This window comes from Limulus polyphemus, unplaced genomic scaffold, assembly GCF_000517525.1.
Source record: "Limulus polyphemus unplaced genomic scaffold, Limulus_polyphemus-2.1.2 Scaffold7298, whole genome shotgun sequence".
Lineage (NCBI taxonomy): Eukaryota > Metazoa > Arthropoda > Merostomata > Xiphosura > Limulidae > Limulus > Limulus polyphemus.
In genome coordinates, this window is record NW_013672908.1 from 3,824 (window position 1) to 20,109 (window position 16,286).

At 35.2% G+C, this 16,286-nt stretch overlaps 1 protein-coding gene across 1 annotated transcript in view; it reads right to left on the bottom strand.

The window, feature by feature from the left end:
• LOC106474500 (proton-coupled amino acid transporter 2-like) overlaps nt 1-16,286 on the bottom strand; it is a 40,906-nt gene that overhangs the window by 2,663 nt on the left and 21,957 nt on the right. Inside the window, exons 6-7 of the mRNA XM_022402809.1 lie at nt 13,326-13,604; nt 7,558-7,733 (exon numbers count right to left, since the gene is read on the bottom strand). Coding sequence (XP_022258517.1) covers nt 7,558-7,733; nt 13,326-13,604 — 455 coding nt within the window. The remainder of the gene's footprint in view (nt 1-7,557; nt 7,734-13,325; nt 13,605-16,286) is intronic.

Sequence of the window (16,286 nt, forward strand, 5' to 3'; positions counted from 1 at the left end):
ACACACACACACACATATATATATATTACTAGTTTGTAATGATATTCACGAGACAAAGGTCATGACACTTTCAATCATATATAATAAATATCTGTTGACAAATCAGAAATTTTATTATACTATAACAATTAAACATATTAGGTAATTCTTGTATTTCAACCATACTTTACAACAAACAATTTTACATTCACTAGTCAGCAAGATTAATCAGAGCCCGACATATAGTAATATAGAAAATATAGCTTAGAATATTTTTCATTATGATCGATTCAGTTCTACTTATTACTTTCAATATTCATGATATCTACTTAGACTTAAAAGTAAATCAACTTTAAAGACGTGAAATGAATGAGATTTACAATTTCATTATACGATCTATCGAATTATATTTGTATGTATTTGATTGATAACAGTGATATTTGTTTCTAGGTAGTGTTGACAAACTCGGTCACAAGTTCAGACATATCCTAATCAGTCTACAAGAAATATTATAATTATTAATTTAAATATTAACAAGCTTCCGATCACATGTTACAATTGTTCATCAACTTCAAAACAGAAGTATATTTTCAAACAATGTTTCGGAAACTTGTATTACCTTTCCACTTAAAATTATACTAATCGACATCTATAAATTAGTGTTACTATATATATATATATCATACGAAATATATTAGTTCTTATATTCAAACATTTTATGACAATAGAACAGGTTGATTCTTAAATTCAGGTCATTGACAGCCACATAACTAATGACCGAAGGTGAATCCTGAGATGACCAACTCTATTTCTCAATATAATAGAAGCATTCAAATCTGGGTCACTGATATAAATATACACTGTAGTCATATCGGTCTACAATCACTTTGAATTCCACATTCATGCGATTACTATATCTTATAATTCAACAAGTGATAACCATGGACAACTCAACAGATGTATGATTTTTGAACTTAAACGAAACAAATATTGTTACAGATACTTCGAATATATTTCTGAACTGATGAAGGGACTAGTAAAATACACACTTCCCGTTACTAAGGAACTAGTAACATGCACAATTCCCGTGATAAAGAAACTAGTAACATGCAGACTTCCCATAATGATGGGATTAGTAACATGCTGATTTCCTGTGATGAAGGAACTAGCAACATGTAGACTTCCTGTGATGAAGGAACTAGTAACATTCAGAATTATGGTGATGAAGGGACTAGTAACATGCTGATTTCCTGTGATGAAGGGACTAGTAGCATGCAGGCTTCCTCCAATGAAGGGACTATTAACAAGCAGACTTCCTGTAATGAAGGAACTAGTAAAATGCAAATTTCCGTGATGAAGGGATTAGAAACATGCACTTACCTTGAGAAAGGAACTACTAACATTGAGAATTCCTGTGACGAAGGGACTAGTAACATGCAGACATCTTGTGATGAAGGAACTAGTAACATGTAGACTTCCTGTGACGAAGAAACTAGCAACATGCAGACATCTTGTGATGAAGGAACTAGTAACATACAAACTTCCTGTGATGAAGGATATAGTAAAATGCAGGCTTCCTGTGATGAATGGACCAGTAACATGCAGAACTCTGATGATGAAGAGAGTAATAGCACGCAGACTTACTATGATGAAAAAGTAGTAACATGCATACTTCCTCTTATGAAGGGACTGGTAACATTCAGAAATCCTGTGATAAAGGCACTAGTAACATGCAGAGTTCATGTGATGAAAAGACTAGTAACATACAGACTCCCTGTGATAAAGAGACTAGTAACATGCAGACTTCCTGGGTTGAAGGAACTAGTAACATGTAGACTTCCTGCTATGAAGGAACTAGCAACATGCAGACTTCCCGTAATGAAGGGACTAGTAACATGGAGACTTCCTGTAACGAAAGGACTAGTAACATGCAGACTTAATATGATAAAGAAACTATTAACATGAAGACTTCCCGTAATGAAGGGACTAGTAACGTGCAGACTTCCCGAGATGAATGGACTAGTAACATCCAGACTTGCTGTGATAAAGTAAATAGTAACATGCTGACTTCCTCTCATAAAGGAACTACTACCATTCAGAAATCCTGTGATGAAGGCATTAGTAACATGCAGACTTTCTCTGATGAAGGAACTAGTAACATTCAAACATCTTGTGGTGAAAGAATTAGTAAAATGCAGACTTCCTATGATCGAGGAACTAGTAACATGCAGACTTCCCGTGATGAATGAACCAGTAACATGCAGACTCCTTGTGATGAAAGAAATAGCAACATGCAGATGACTTCCCGTACTGAATGGACTAATAACATACAGACTTCCCGTGATGAATGGACTAGTAACATACAGACTTCCTGTGATGAAGGAAATAGTAAAATACAGAATTCCTGTGATGAAGGGACTAGTAACATGCAGAACTCCCGTGGTGAAGGGACTAATAGCATGCAGACTTACTATGATGAAGAAAGTAGTAACATGCAGACTTCCCGTGATGAAAGGATTGGTAACATACAGACTTTCTGTGATGAACGAAGTAGTAGCTTTGAGAATTCCTGTGATGAAGGGATCAGTAACATAAAGACTTTCTGTGATGAACGAAGTAGTAACTTTGAGAATTCCAGTGATGAAGGGATCAGTAACATACAGACTTCCCTTGATGAAGGGATTAGTACGATGCAGACTTCCTATGATGAAGGAACTAGTAACATACAGACTTCCTGTGATGAAGCAAATAGTAAAATGCAGAAGTCTTGTGATGAAGGGACTAGTAACATGCAGAATTCCCATGATGAATGGATTAGTAACATGCAGACTTCCTATGATGAAGGAACTAGTAACATTCAGAAATCCTGTGATAAAAGGACTAGTAACATGAACACTTCCTCTGTTGATGGAAATAGTAACATTCAGAAATCCTATGATGAAAGGGCTAGTAACATGCATACATCCTCTAATTAAGGGACTATTAACATGCAGACTTCCTGTGATGAAAGCACTAGTAACTTGCAGACTTACTGTGATGAAGTAAATAGTAATATGGAGACTTCCTCTGATGAATCAACTGGTAACATTCAGACTCCCTGTGATGAAGAGACTAGTAACATGCAGACTTCCTGTGATGAAGCGACTAGTAACACGCAGACTTCCCGTGATGAAGGGATTAGTAACATACAGACTTGCCGTGATGAAGGGACTAGTAACATGCAGACTCCCTGTGATGAAGGGACTTGTAACATGGAGACATCTAGTGGTGAAGGAACTAGTAACATGCAGACTTCCTGTGATGAAGGAACTAGCAACATGGAGACTTCCTCTGATGAATGAACTGGTAACATTCAGAAATCCTGTGATGAAGGCACTAGTAACATGCAGAGTTCCTGTGATGAAAGGACTAGTAACATACAGACTCCCTGTGATGAAGAGACTAGTAACATGCAGACTTCCTGTGATGAAGCGACTAGTAACACGCAGACTTCCTGTGATGAAGGGATTAGTAACATACAGACATCCCGTGATGAAGGAATTAGCAACATTCAGACTTCCTGTGATGAATGGACTAGTAATATACAGACTTCCTGTGATGAATGAAGTAGTAACTTTAGGAATTCCTCTGATGAAGGGATTAGTAACATACAGGCTTCCATTGATGAAGGGACTAGTAACATGCAGATTTGCCATGATGAACAGAGTAGTAACATGCAGATTTCCCTTGATGAATGGACTAGTAATATTCAGATTTCCCTTGATGAATGGACTAGTAACATGCAGACTTGCTATGATGAAGGAACTAGTAATATGCAGATTTTCCTTGATGAAGGGACTAGTAATATTCAGATTTCCCTTGATGAATGGATTAGTAACATGCAGACTTGCTATGATGAAGGAACTAGTAATATGCAGATTTTCCCTGATGAAGGGACTAGTAATATTCAGATTTCCCTTGATGAAGCGACTAGTAATATGCAGACTTCCGTGATGAAGGGACTAGTAACATGCAGACTTCCCGCGATGAAGGACTAGTATCATGCACAATTCCCATGATGAAGGGATAAGTAATATGCAGACTTCCCTTTATGAAGGGACTAGTAACATGCAGAATTCCCAAGATGAAGGGATTAGTAACATGCAGAATTCCCATGATGAAGGGATTAGTAATATGCAGACTTCCCTTTGTGAAAGGATTAATAATATGCAGACTTCCCTTTATGAAGGGGCTAGTAACATGTAGAATTCCTATGATGAAGGAACTAGTAACATGCAGATTTCCCTTGATGTAGGGACTATTAGCATGCAGGCTTACCATGATGAAGCGAATAGTAACACGAGAACTTCCTGACATGTTAAGTGTATATCTAATGAAGAAGTTTTCATTTCTTGTACGAAGCTAAATATTTTCATATCTGAATAGTGCAAGTTGATTTAATTTCCTTTACAAAATTATATTGATTAAAACTTTTATACTCATTGTTTCTGTCTTCTACAGGTACAGGTATTTCTTAAACGTCCCCGCAAAGAAAACGAAGAATTTATTGTTAGGAGAACAAAAAATAAGAAAGTTAAAAGTACAGTGCAACTGGAACAACATATCATTTAATCGAAAATTAAGCGGTCAGCCACTTAGAAACATTAAGAACACACTCAATAAGTATATGCAGAACATACTGGACGATACAATAAGTCATTTAAATAACAAGAGATGAAGTTAGGGTTTGCCTTTATTGGATATCATCTAGACAAAGCAATAAGTACTTGTTTACAGAATAATGACCTATTTTTCAGACATAATTTTAATCAACGTCAATAAAGGCAATCAGAGTAAAACGGACATATATTTAGAGAAGTAATTCAAAACTGAGGTCACTACGTATTATTTAATACATTTTTGTAAACGATATGAAAGTCAGACCTCGAGCTTTTCAGTCTCTTCATCTGTTCAGGGCTAGGGATGGAAGTATATTCCACCCATAATTCGTTTAGCTCATCACAACTGACGTATAGTGGGACCATATCTAATATTATTAATACTTAAATTAAAAATTATACTATTTCTTGTTAACTGATTAGGTTATGTTTGAACTTGTGACCAAGCTTATCAACACTAACTTGGAACAAATATCACTGTTATCAATCCAATGCATACAAATATAATTCGATGTATTGTATTATGAAATTTTAAATCTCATACATTTCACATCTGTAAAGCCGATGTAGTTTTTAAGTCTAAGTAGATATCATGAATATTAAAAGTAACAAGTAGAATTGAATCGATCATCGTAAGCTATATTTTCTGAATGTTTGTAGATTGACCCTGTCTGAACTTTCCACCGATTGCTATATGTCGAGCACAGATTAATCTTACTGACTAGTGAGAGTGTAAAATTGTTTGTTGTAAAGTATGGTTGAAATACAAGAATTACCTAATATGTTTAATTGTTATAGTATAACAAAATTTCTGATTTGTCAACAAATATTTATTATATATGATTGAAAGTGTCATGACCTTTGTCTCGTGAATATCATTACAAACCAGTAATATATATATATATGTGTGTGTGTGTCATAATGCTTATTGACTTGTACAAAATCATATCAGTGCAGATATAAACGAACTCTTTTCTGCAATAGATGTTGAGAAAGAACTTCTGTCTGAGGAAACAATAGAAGGTCTGAGACATCGTAACGTACTCGCCTAGATGCAAGACCACTGACAGGCTCGATTAACTTCCATTTTAGGAAATACAAAGAGCAAAAGAGGTCGTCACGTGGCCAGTCATCTTTTAAAACTTGTCTGGAATCTGAAAGTTTTTAACATACACACTCCAATTCAACAAGAAGCAAGATTTGTGAAAGGTAAGAATATTAATTTTTTAAACATAGATTCCTTAAATTTTCGTGTAACAAATCAACTCATAAAGCTAAACATGAGATTTAAATAATCGTACTTTTCAAGACGGGTATAGATTAATTATAGAAATTAATTAGAAATAAGTGTTTTACATATTAAAACATCAGGAAATGCAAAAAATATGTCATGCAAATTAATATAGCAACGAAAACTATAATCGGTATGTTATATGTATCTTGTTCGATGTTTATAAAAAAGAAACAATAGGTGTGATTAAAAGTTTTCAGCAGTACTTTAAATGTGTTAGTGACACTATCTACCTATAGATACACGTCTAACAGAGCTAAATATATAAATGAAAAATACAAACGTAAGTTGAGATAAATTGAAATCTGTATACTGTTTTATGGAAGTATGGTAACACCATCCTTCTTTATAATACAAATGAAATATTTTTGTCAAGAATACTAAACCAATACAAAATACAAATAATAAGTTTATGTTTTTAGGATGTAGAATTAAATCTAGACTTTAATGATGTAATCACAAGTTGAGACATCTCTACAATCAGCTCATCATCCTATTGAACTATCCATTTATAGAAAAACCATCCACTTTAGCATCACTATACTTAATAAGACCATTCTCCTATAGAACCTTGGTAACACTGTCCGCCTATTAAAACACCTGTAATACAATTAAATATAGAAATAAAAACTATAAACATAAGCTGAAACAAGTTGAAATATGTATGCAGTCCTATCTGCTTAAAGAAACACCATCCGTCTTTGTAAGATATAGGCAATATATAGTAAAAACTACAAAGTTGATAAGATTAAAATAACTGATTTAATTTTTTACTTATAAAGTGAAACTGTAATTGTAAACACAATGTTATTGAAATTTGATTAAATTATTAATTAAAAGAATTTGATGATTAATATATATTTAATGTCATGTTGAGCTGCTTCACCTTTTGTACTTTACTCGCTAACTATCTGCGTGCTCATTACACCAACACGCCCTCTGGAACCATTTTGTGGCTCTACCAACATGCTCTCTGTTAGCAGACAACTTCTGTCGTCAAGTGACATGGCAGCCTAGTAATCTTACTAAAGTGCCCTCTGTTTCCACTTCGTGGAACTATGACGTCATGGTCTCTACCCCTCCCCTAAGACAGCAGCACCCTCTGCTGCTTATAACGTGGCATTTATAATCCTTCGATGTCGGGATAATTTGCATAATATGTAATAGTTGTGTAACTCTCAATTGCAGGCATCATTTTTCTATTAGGTAACAGTTGCGTAAACCTCTGTGGCGGCATATTACGTAATAGTTATGTAACTCTCAATTGCAGGCATCATTTATCTATTAAGCAACTGTTGCGTAAACTCAGGTGGCGGCATATTATGTAACTCTCAGGCAGCATCATTGGATCTCCATTCACTTCGCGACCCCCACCCTTTAAGGCAGCATCCTTTGGGCATAGCACAGTCCCAATAACTATTCAAGTGGCTCTATACAGAATTAACTGTACAAACGTTTAGACTTAAAAGATGTCTGATGTCAGGTTAACTGTTTCTTCATATTTAAATATTATAAAGATATTGGCTGCATTAAGCTTTTTGTTTTTGTTCATTAAATGTCTTCTATTTACTAATATTTATGACCTTCTTCAGAAACTCTATATTCGAAAAACATCACTTGTATTCTTACCGAGTTGTGGGCAGATTTAAGGTAATACTTCCCTGAGCTTGGTCTCCAAACTTAAGGTATCCATAGAAGCCCATAGCTGTGTACATAATGGTCACGATAACCATACCGAGCGACAGAACCCCCGTGTATCCCCCGTAGTCCTGTGGGGATCTCATATCAGCCTTGATGGGTAGCACCTGTTGTGATACAACATTATAATATGTATAAAACAGATAAATTCGTTAACATATAACTTTTAATTGTCCATTCTACACACTAACTCATCAAGAAAATTTCCGCTTCTTCACAAAGAAGGGCATAACCATAAGTGAAGGAAAAATATTTTTTCAAGCAACCTAGATGAAGATATCAATATAGGAACATATCATGATTGTTAGTTCAGGTAGTGATATGTAAAAACACACAGGCAAGATGTTAAGACCACAACACAGGGATATACCATGACTGTTACTTCAGGTAGTGGAATGTAGAAACAACAGGATAAGATGTTAGGATCCCAACACAGGGGCATAACATGATTGTTAATCCAGGTAGTGGTATGTAGAAACAACAGGATAAGATGTTAGGACCCCATCACAGGGACATGCCAAGACAGTTAGTCCAGGTATTGGGATATAGAAACATCAGGATAAGATGTTAGGACCCCAACACAGGAACATACCATAATTGTTAGTTCAGGTACTGAGATGTAGAAACACCAGGAGAAGATGTTTGGACCCAAACACATGGACATACCATGATTGTTAATTCGGGTAGTAGTATGTAGAAACACCAGGATAAGATGATAGGACCCCAACACAGGGACATAACACGATTGTTAATCCAGGTAGTGGAATGTAGAAACACACAGGCAAGATGTTAAGACTCTAACACAGGGACATGCCATGATAGTTAGTCCAAATAGTGGGATGTAGAAACACATAGGTAAGATGTCAGGATCCCTACACAGGGACATACCATGATTGTTAGTTCAGGTAGTGGGATATAGAAACACCAGGATAAAATGTTAGGACGCCAACACAGAGACATACCATGATAGTTAATTCAGGTAGTGGGATGTAGAAACACCAAGATAAGATGTTAGAACCCGATCACAGGGACATACCATGATTGTTAATCCAGAAAGTGGTATGTAAAAACACAAGGATAAGATGTTAGGACCCCAACACAGGGATATGCTATGATTGTTAATCCAGGTAGTGGATGTAGAAATACCAGGATAAGATCTTTAAAGAAATATTTTGAAAATAATTCGCTACCTAAAAGACTTGTGATGAAGTTATTTGTAGTAAAAACTTAACTTTTTATGATGTACTTAAAGAAACTTCATTAGTTACTTAATACAGCTTCAGAAAAATTTCCATCAGTGATGGGTTCGAGTCCAAGTTTGGTTTGATTTTTCTTAATGGGCAGAGTTTCTCTTATTCTTACATCTTGTTTATTGTTCTTTTCATCAAAAGTTCCGTTGCATTTCTGATATAGATATTTGGAAAATTAACTACCCTAGGCTTCAGATGCGCCTTTATACTGTTGTAGCTATATTATTTTGTTGATGGGCTGTTTTAAGTTATCTGGTGAAAATAATTCAAAGTCGAGTCCAAGTGAATGATAAAAATTATTTTATTTCTTGCTTAAATCTTAGAAACTTTAAAATTGTGGTAACTTTTAGACTATGTTCACAAATTAGATAACTGAACTAAACTGGCGTATAAATAACCTTGTACAAAGTAACCCAACGTGCAAGATAGTTAACACAGAACCTAATACTTCAATAAAGACGAAAACACACTAGCTGAGTCACTCGTCTAGCTAGAAATAATTTTACTGTCTTTCTAACTATCCTGAATTTTTAATCTACAGTTGAATTTACAAGAAGACTTGACGTCAAATCTTTAAGAACTTTCTTGATAGACTAGGCCTATCTGATCTTAACGTCATTATTATGACCCACAGCTCCTCTTGATAACAAACACATTACACATTTGAAATTTACTGTAACTTACAACAACACAACAAGTGGTTGATCCCAAATAGTTGCGACCACATCGAAACAACCAAAATATTCATAAACATCGTACGAACTTTGTTTTATTAATTTTGTATTTAACTTTGAAAACGTAACAGCGCTGAAGTTCATTAGTTATGTATTTTATTTAAAAAGTTCTTAATCCTCAATACTGATTTTAAGGCTATAAACAAAGAAATTCGTGGATAGTTTGATTTCAAGAGTTTTTGATTATATTTCTGAGCACATAAGTGTCTTTACACATAATGTAAAATATTCGGGTCGGCACACCAAAACTCACTTCGAAGGGTGTACACTTCATTTAAAGAACTTTTGAAAATGTTAAGAAGCAATGAGAGATGAAAGACGTTTCAGCAACATATTTTTCGCACTTTCTATTTATTTAGGAAAATATTGATAGTTAATTATATAATGATAAGCTCTACGAAATGAAATATTTATTTATTTATTCATATATTTAACAGACATAAAACTATCAACATGACTTTACGATCCAGTAGATGTTGGTTTATAATACTGTTTTAAGATATTTTATATGTAGTATTTATGATATGCCTATAATCTCTATATGTGAAGAATTTTTTGTACATACGTTTAACTTGTTCCGAATACATATGTATATTATTTTGAAAACAAGTGAAGTGGGTGCTGTTCATTTATCGTTGAATTTCACATCAACAAGTCACAGACACCTACTGTAGAAGAATCCTAAGCCCAACAATAACACAGTATATATTTATACTATTAAGAACTATGAGTAAAATACTTTTTAATTGACAATTGGCAACTATATCAAAACCATAACTATAAAATTTGACACCTATTGCTATTAACCATCACTACTTTCATAAGTGAATATAAAGTATAAAACGTATTCTTAAAACATGATTTTTCATCTCTCATTACTTCATAATATTTTCACCTCCCAGTGGCACATCGGTAAATCTGCGGATTTACAACGCTAGAAACCGTGTTTCAATGCCCGTGGTGGGCAAAGCACAGATATCCCATTGTGTAGCTTTGTGCTTAACTACAAACAAACAAATAAATCATAACATTTTCAAAAGTTCTTTACATGAAGTGTACACCCTTCGAAGTGTGTTTTGATGTGCTGAACCGATTATTTTAGGTTTATGGGTAAAGACACAGAAATAAAATAAAAAACATTTTGAAATCAAACTATTCACAAATTTCCACAAAACTAACGAACTTCACGCTGTTGCATTGTTTATCGATATGTTTGTTCTGAGCTTGGACGGGAGTAGTGTTGATTATTCATCGTCAGACTACGACGATAAACAGTAGTGAAGATGTGAAGTGCTCACAGTTTGTTGGGTGCACGGAATGGCTTAGTAGTCTTACATCAGTGGTGGAAAAAAATGTGAAAGTCTGATAAAAGAGACTATGCAAAATCATCAAATAAAGTTTCAATTTTTTGGGGCAACCAACATGGTTTCAGTACAGGAAAATCTTGTTTTACTAATCTTTTGAAATTCTTTGAAGAGATTATATTGCTTATGTCGATGAAGATAAGGATGTAGATTTGGAGTTTATGGATTTGCAGAAATTATTTGGCAAAATGCCACATAAAAGGCTTGTTAAAAATTATCTCTGTAGGTGTGGGAATTAGGTTGGCTCATTGGATAGAAAAGTAATCAAAAGGAAGATGGCAAGAGAATTTTATAAATGGAGTCCAGTCAAACTGGATTAATGACATAAATAGGGTACCTCAGGGCTCAGTGTTAGTACTTTTTCTGTTTTAGATTTATGTCAATGGCTTGGACAAAAGAGTGGCCAATATAAATTATTTAAATTTTCTGATGATATTAAGGTCTTGGGTGTTGCTGACTGTGAGGAGGATGCTACTGCTTTACAAAAGGATTTGGATTACTTGATGCGTTGGGCTAATAAATGGCAGATGGCTTTTAATTACAATAAATGCAAAGTATGGGGGGGTCTCACAATTTGATTTGGAAACATAATTTTGAGGGGAATAATCATAACACTGTTATGGAAAAAGAAGGATCTTGGTGTTTTGGTTGATCAATGTCTTAAGCCATCTAAGCTATGGTAGGGCAAATATGACTTTAGGCTGTATTTATAGAAATAATGAATATAGACATAAAGATATTCTAACTTCATTATATAGGTCACTTGTTAGACAAACTTGGAGTATTGTGTTCACTCTCGGGCTCCTTACCTTAAAAAAGACAATGAATTGTTTGAAAAGGTTCAGAATAGGGGTACTAAAATGATATCTGGGACAGGAGGAAAGGTTTGGATTTCTGAAATTGTTTTCTTTTGAAAAGAGAAGAGTTAGAGAGGATCTGATTGAAGTGTTTAAGATTGTTAAGTAAATTGATAATGTTGATGCATCATTTTTATTTTCATACTTAACAGTGGGAATATTAGGACTAGTAACAAAAATATATATTTTGGCAGGATAGGAGGCATCTTCAGCTAAAATAGTTTAATTTTTCTAACACGGTGGTTGACGTTTGGAATGGGTTGCTTTTGGGTGTTGTGGAGCAGCAAATTTAAGTGAGTTTAAAGAAAGGCTTGGTAAATATTTTGGAGATAAGGACTTGCTTTGATGGTTCTTTTTTAGAGGATAGGACGAACTAGTTTGACCAATAGGTCCTTTGTTATCTTTAAATGTTATGTGAGATAAATCACATATCCTTTAAAGCAGCGTATAAAAGAGCACATGAAGCCTAGTTTTTCATTATTTTCCAAATAAAATATCTACAAACATTTACATCAGGAATGTAACAAAACAGCTGAGGAAAATACTTTACCATAATCTATACTTGTAACAACGAACAAGATGTCAGAACAAAAGGTACTACAACTATCGTTAGTTAAATGTAACGTTTATAACGTTTAAGTTTCATTAGCTAATTACTACTACTATAGCATCAAAGTTTGTTAAAAGTAACGTTTAATTAAGTGCTTAAATAGGTTTCATTAGCTACTTACTACAGCTATAGACTCAATAGTTAGTTAAACGAAACTTTATATAATGTACGGGTTTCATTCATTTCATTCACTGCTTACTACAGCTATAGTCTCTATAGTGAGTTAAAAGTAAAATTTTCTCACGTGATTGTATAGGTTTAATTAGCTACTTACTACACCTATAGCCCCAATAGTAATGTTACAACAGCGGTAGTCACGTGACGCTGGTAACACGTCACGATATTCTAGAAGGATCGGGGAACATCACAAATAATCCAGTATGTGCTAGGCGCCCTCTATTCCTGTATATAAGTGTGCCGGATAACGTGAGACAAATTAATCGGAATTGAATTGCAGACAGGCAGAGATAAAGACGGACAATTGAGTCAAGCGTGGTAGTGACCGTAAGTAAGTGCGTGAATCATTGTGAATTATAGCATGTGTTGAAAGTGACTGTGGAAATTAAGTGTATTACAAAGCTGAATTGAGAAAGAATAAACTAGTTTTATTTAAGAAAGGCCTTGTATCTCTAAAGTTCCTCTGGAAGAATTTATACCGGGAAATTAACAAACGAACACAGAGGCGTAACAGTAAGTTAAAAGTGAAGTTTTATCACGTATGGGTTACATTAGCTACTTACTACAGCTATAGCCTCAATAGTTAGTTAAAAGTGAGGTTTTGTCATTTATGGGATTCATTAACTACTTACTACAGCTATATCCTCAATAGTTAGATAACAGTAACGTTTTATTAAGTGTTTATATAGGCCTCACTGGCTACTTACTACAGCTATAGCCTCAAAAGTGAACATCACGGTTCCGAAAAATAGCGGGAATCTGGTTATGGAGACGGATAGAGGCCTAACACGTATACCAGGCATCTCTTGAAACAGGTTCACGAAGACGATGCACGTGCCCAGCATTAAAGCTATGTTTGCAAAAGTAGCAATTACTCCTAGGTGATTCAAAGTTCGAAAATAAGTGAAGAGTACGACCACAGGCAAGACAGCACTAAGGAATTTCAAAAACACTTGTGGTTCAGGGTCAGCGTGTCCAATCACCAACTGAAAACAAATGCTTTTAATGTCACGAATACATTGATCAACTCCACAAGTAATTAGAGAATAAACGTTTGAACATGTATTTCAATACGGAATATAAGAATGTTATGAAAACAAACATTTCTACCAGAAATAATGACAACAGTAATTAGAAATATAATCATCTCGTTAGATTTTATATGTTCACTATACCCACCCACAATAAACCAACTGATAAAAGAATAATTTTATGGCCCAATTACCATAGGTACTGTTATGTCTCCGTTTGTTAATTGATTTTCCGTAAATTCGTTCCGACGAAACTTTAGCGACACAAGACCTTTCTTATTTAAAACTGGTTTATTCTTTCCGAATACAACTTTACAATACACTCAACTTCAACAGTCGCGCTATAACAAACTATAATTCACGTCTCACGAGCTCGACTTCAACAATACGTCTCTCTCTGACTGCAGTTCAATTACTCATTACCTACACACATTATTATTCCGTCACGTTGTGACCGTCTTATACATATACAAGACTAACACTATATCTAGTAATCTCCCGACAATTCACGAAGGTTCGAGAGAACGAGTGGCGTGACACTAGTCACGTGACCTCGCTGACGCAACAGTACTTTATGACTTATAGGGTAACCTGTGATCGGACTTTCAAATGGATTGTGACTACACTTTCAGTTGGATTACTTTGACCCATACGGTAACCTGTCTCTGAGCTTTCAACTGAGACATTTGAGCCGAAATATTGAACCTATAAGTCGTGACCAGGTTTCCAACAAATTCTTTTAATATTATTGGATAACCCGTGTCCGAGCCTTCAACTGGGTTATTTTGAAGTGAGAGATTACTATAATTCAATCGGTTTGAAACGGATGATTTACTTCTAAGTAAATAAAATCGTAACTAATCCTACTTCCCTTCTCACATGTATATGACGTAACTTAATAAGAACATATAAATGTTCTCCTAAAGAACTCGCCAACAAGTGACAGAACTAAACATTATCCATAATGGACTAACTGACACGAGTTCAAACCTTTATTTACTAATAACTTATGTGTGGTGTATTAGAACGTTAAAATATTTATTTACACTTTTCCCAATAACAACGTATTGTTACGGCAGCGGAAGTCACGTGACACTGGTAACACGTGATGAGTTTTTAGAAGGATCATGAAGGCCCGAGTGCATTCGAGACGCCCTCTTTTTTAATATATAAGCCTGGCGAGTAAAACCAGCACAAGAGGCAGATAAATAGAAGAGATATAGATTGATTGAACATAGAGATAATTGAGTCAAGCGAACAGTGGGCACGTAAGTAAACTGTGTGAATCACTGTGATTTATAGCGTGTGTTATAAAAGTTGTTAAGTTTAATGTGACTGTGGAAATTCTGTATGTTACAAAGTTGTATCGAGAAAGAATAAACTAGTTTTAATTAAGAAAAGATTTGTATCGCTGAAGTTCCTCGGAAAGAATTTATACCGGAAATTAACAAACGACCAGATACGTAACACTATTATATTATATTTAAAAAGCGGATGTCATAAGTTAGAAGAGTACACTTGCGTAATTATCATTAAACCGCAAGATTTCAAAAGCCAAAGTAACTGGAAAAATATGGCAATTGAAAGTCAACTTCATTTAAACCTTATATCTATGGTGCCCCCAGTGGCACAGCAGAATGTCTGTGGACTTACAACACTAGAAACCGGGTTTCGATACCCGTGGTGGGCATTGTGTAGTTTTGTGCTTAACTTCAAACAAACAAACATCTACAGCAAAGAAATTTCAATACTAAAACGCAATTAATATTGTTACGTCTCCGTTTGTTAATTGATTTTTCCGTAACTTCGTTCCGACGAAATTTTAACGACACAAGTCTTTACTTTCTACAAGCATTGGGCTTCCATGGGGATGTTCTTTTATCCTTCCCCAAATTATCTTCTCTGACATAGGGGGTATTGTAGTTGATTTAAGTGCTGTGACATGCAGATCAACGGATGTAGCAACACTTACTGGAGTCTGGACTTTGTTGTTTCCAATCGTCATTTTATCGAAATTACCTACACACTTCCTCGGTAGTAGATAGTCCAATCCTAATATGCATTGGTCTTCAATGTCAGCCAAGTATACTTTCTGTCTATTTTTCATGCCCATCAGCTCGATAGTTACCCACACTGGTCCCCACAACCTTGCAGAATGTCCTGTCACACCACAGAGCTTCTGTACAGCTTCTGGTACGGATTTGTTATCCAGCACCTTGAGGCTCACAAGGGTCTGTCTGCTGAGATGCAGAATCTATGACAAAGTTGCACCTTTGGCCATCCAGCTTCCCTGTCACGTAGATACTATGTGTGCTTGCCATATTACACTTAGCTGTTGGGACTTTCACGATGGAGGTTGGTGGGCGTCCCTTAGCACCAACCAGTACTGGTTTCCCGAAGCTGACTTATTGGTGGTATTTTTCTTACAATGGCTCCTCAGATGTCTTTGCTCCCCACAGTTCCAACAGCCTTTCTTGGTAGCAGCCTTTACTGCTGTATCGTCTTCCCTGTGTTGAAGTTGCCAGCAGTTGAGCTATCTTGTGCCCAGGTTTGTTACAGTGTTAATTAACTTTCTGTAACTTCGTTCCGACGAAACTTTAGCGACACAAGTTCTTTACTTAATAAAACTGGTTTATT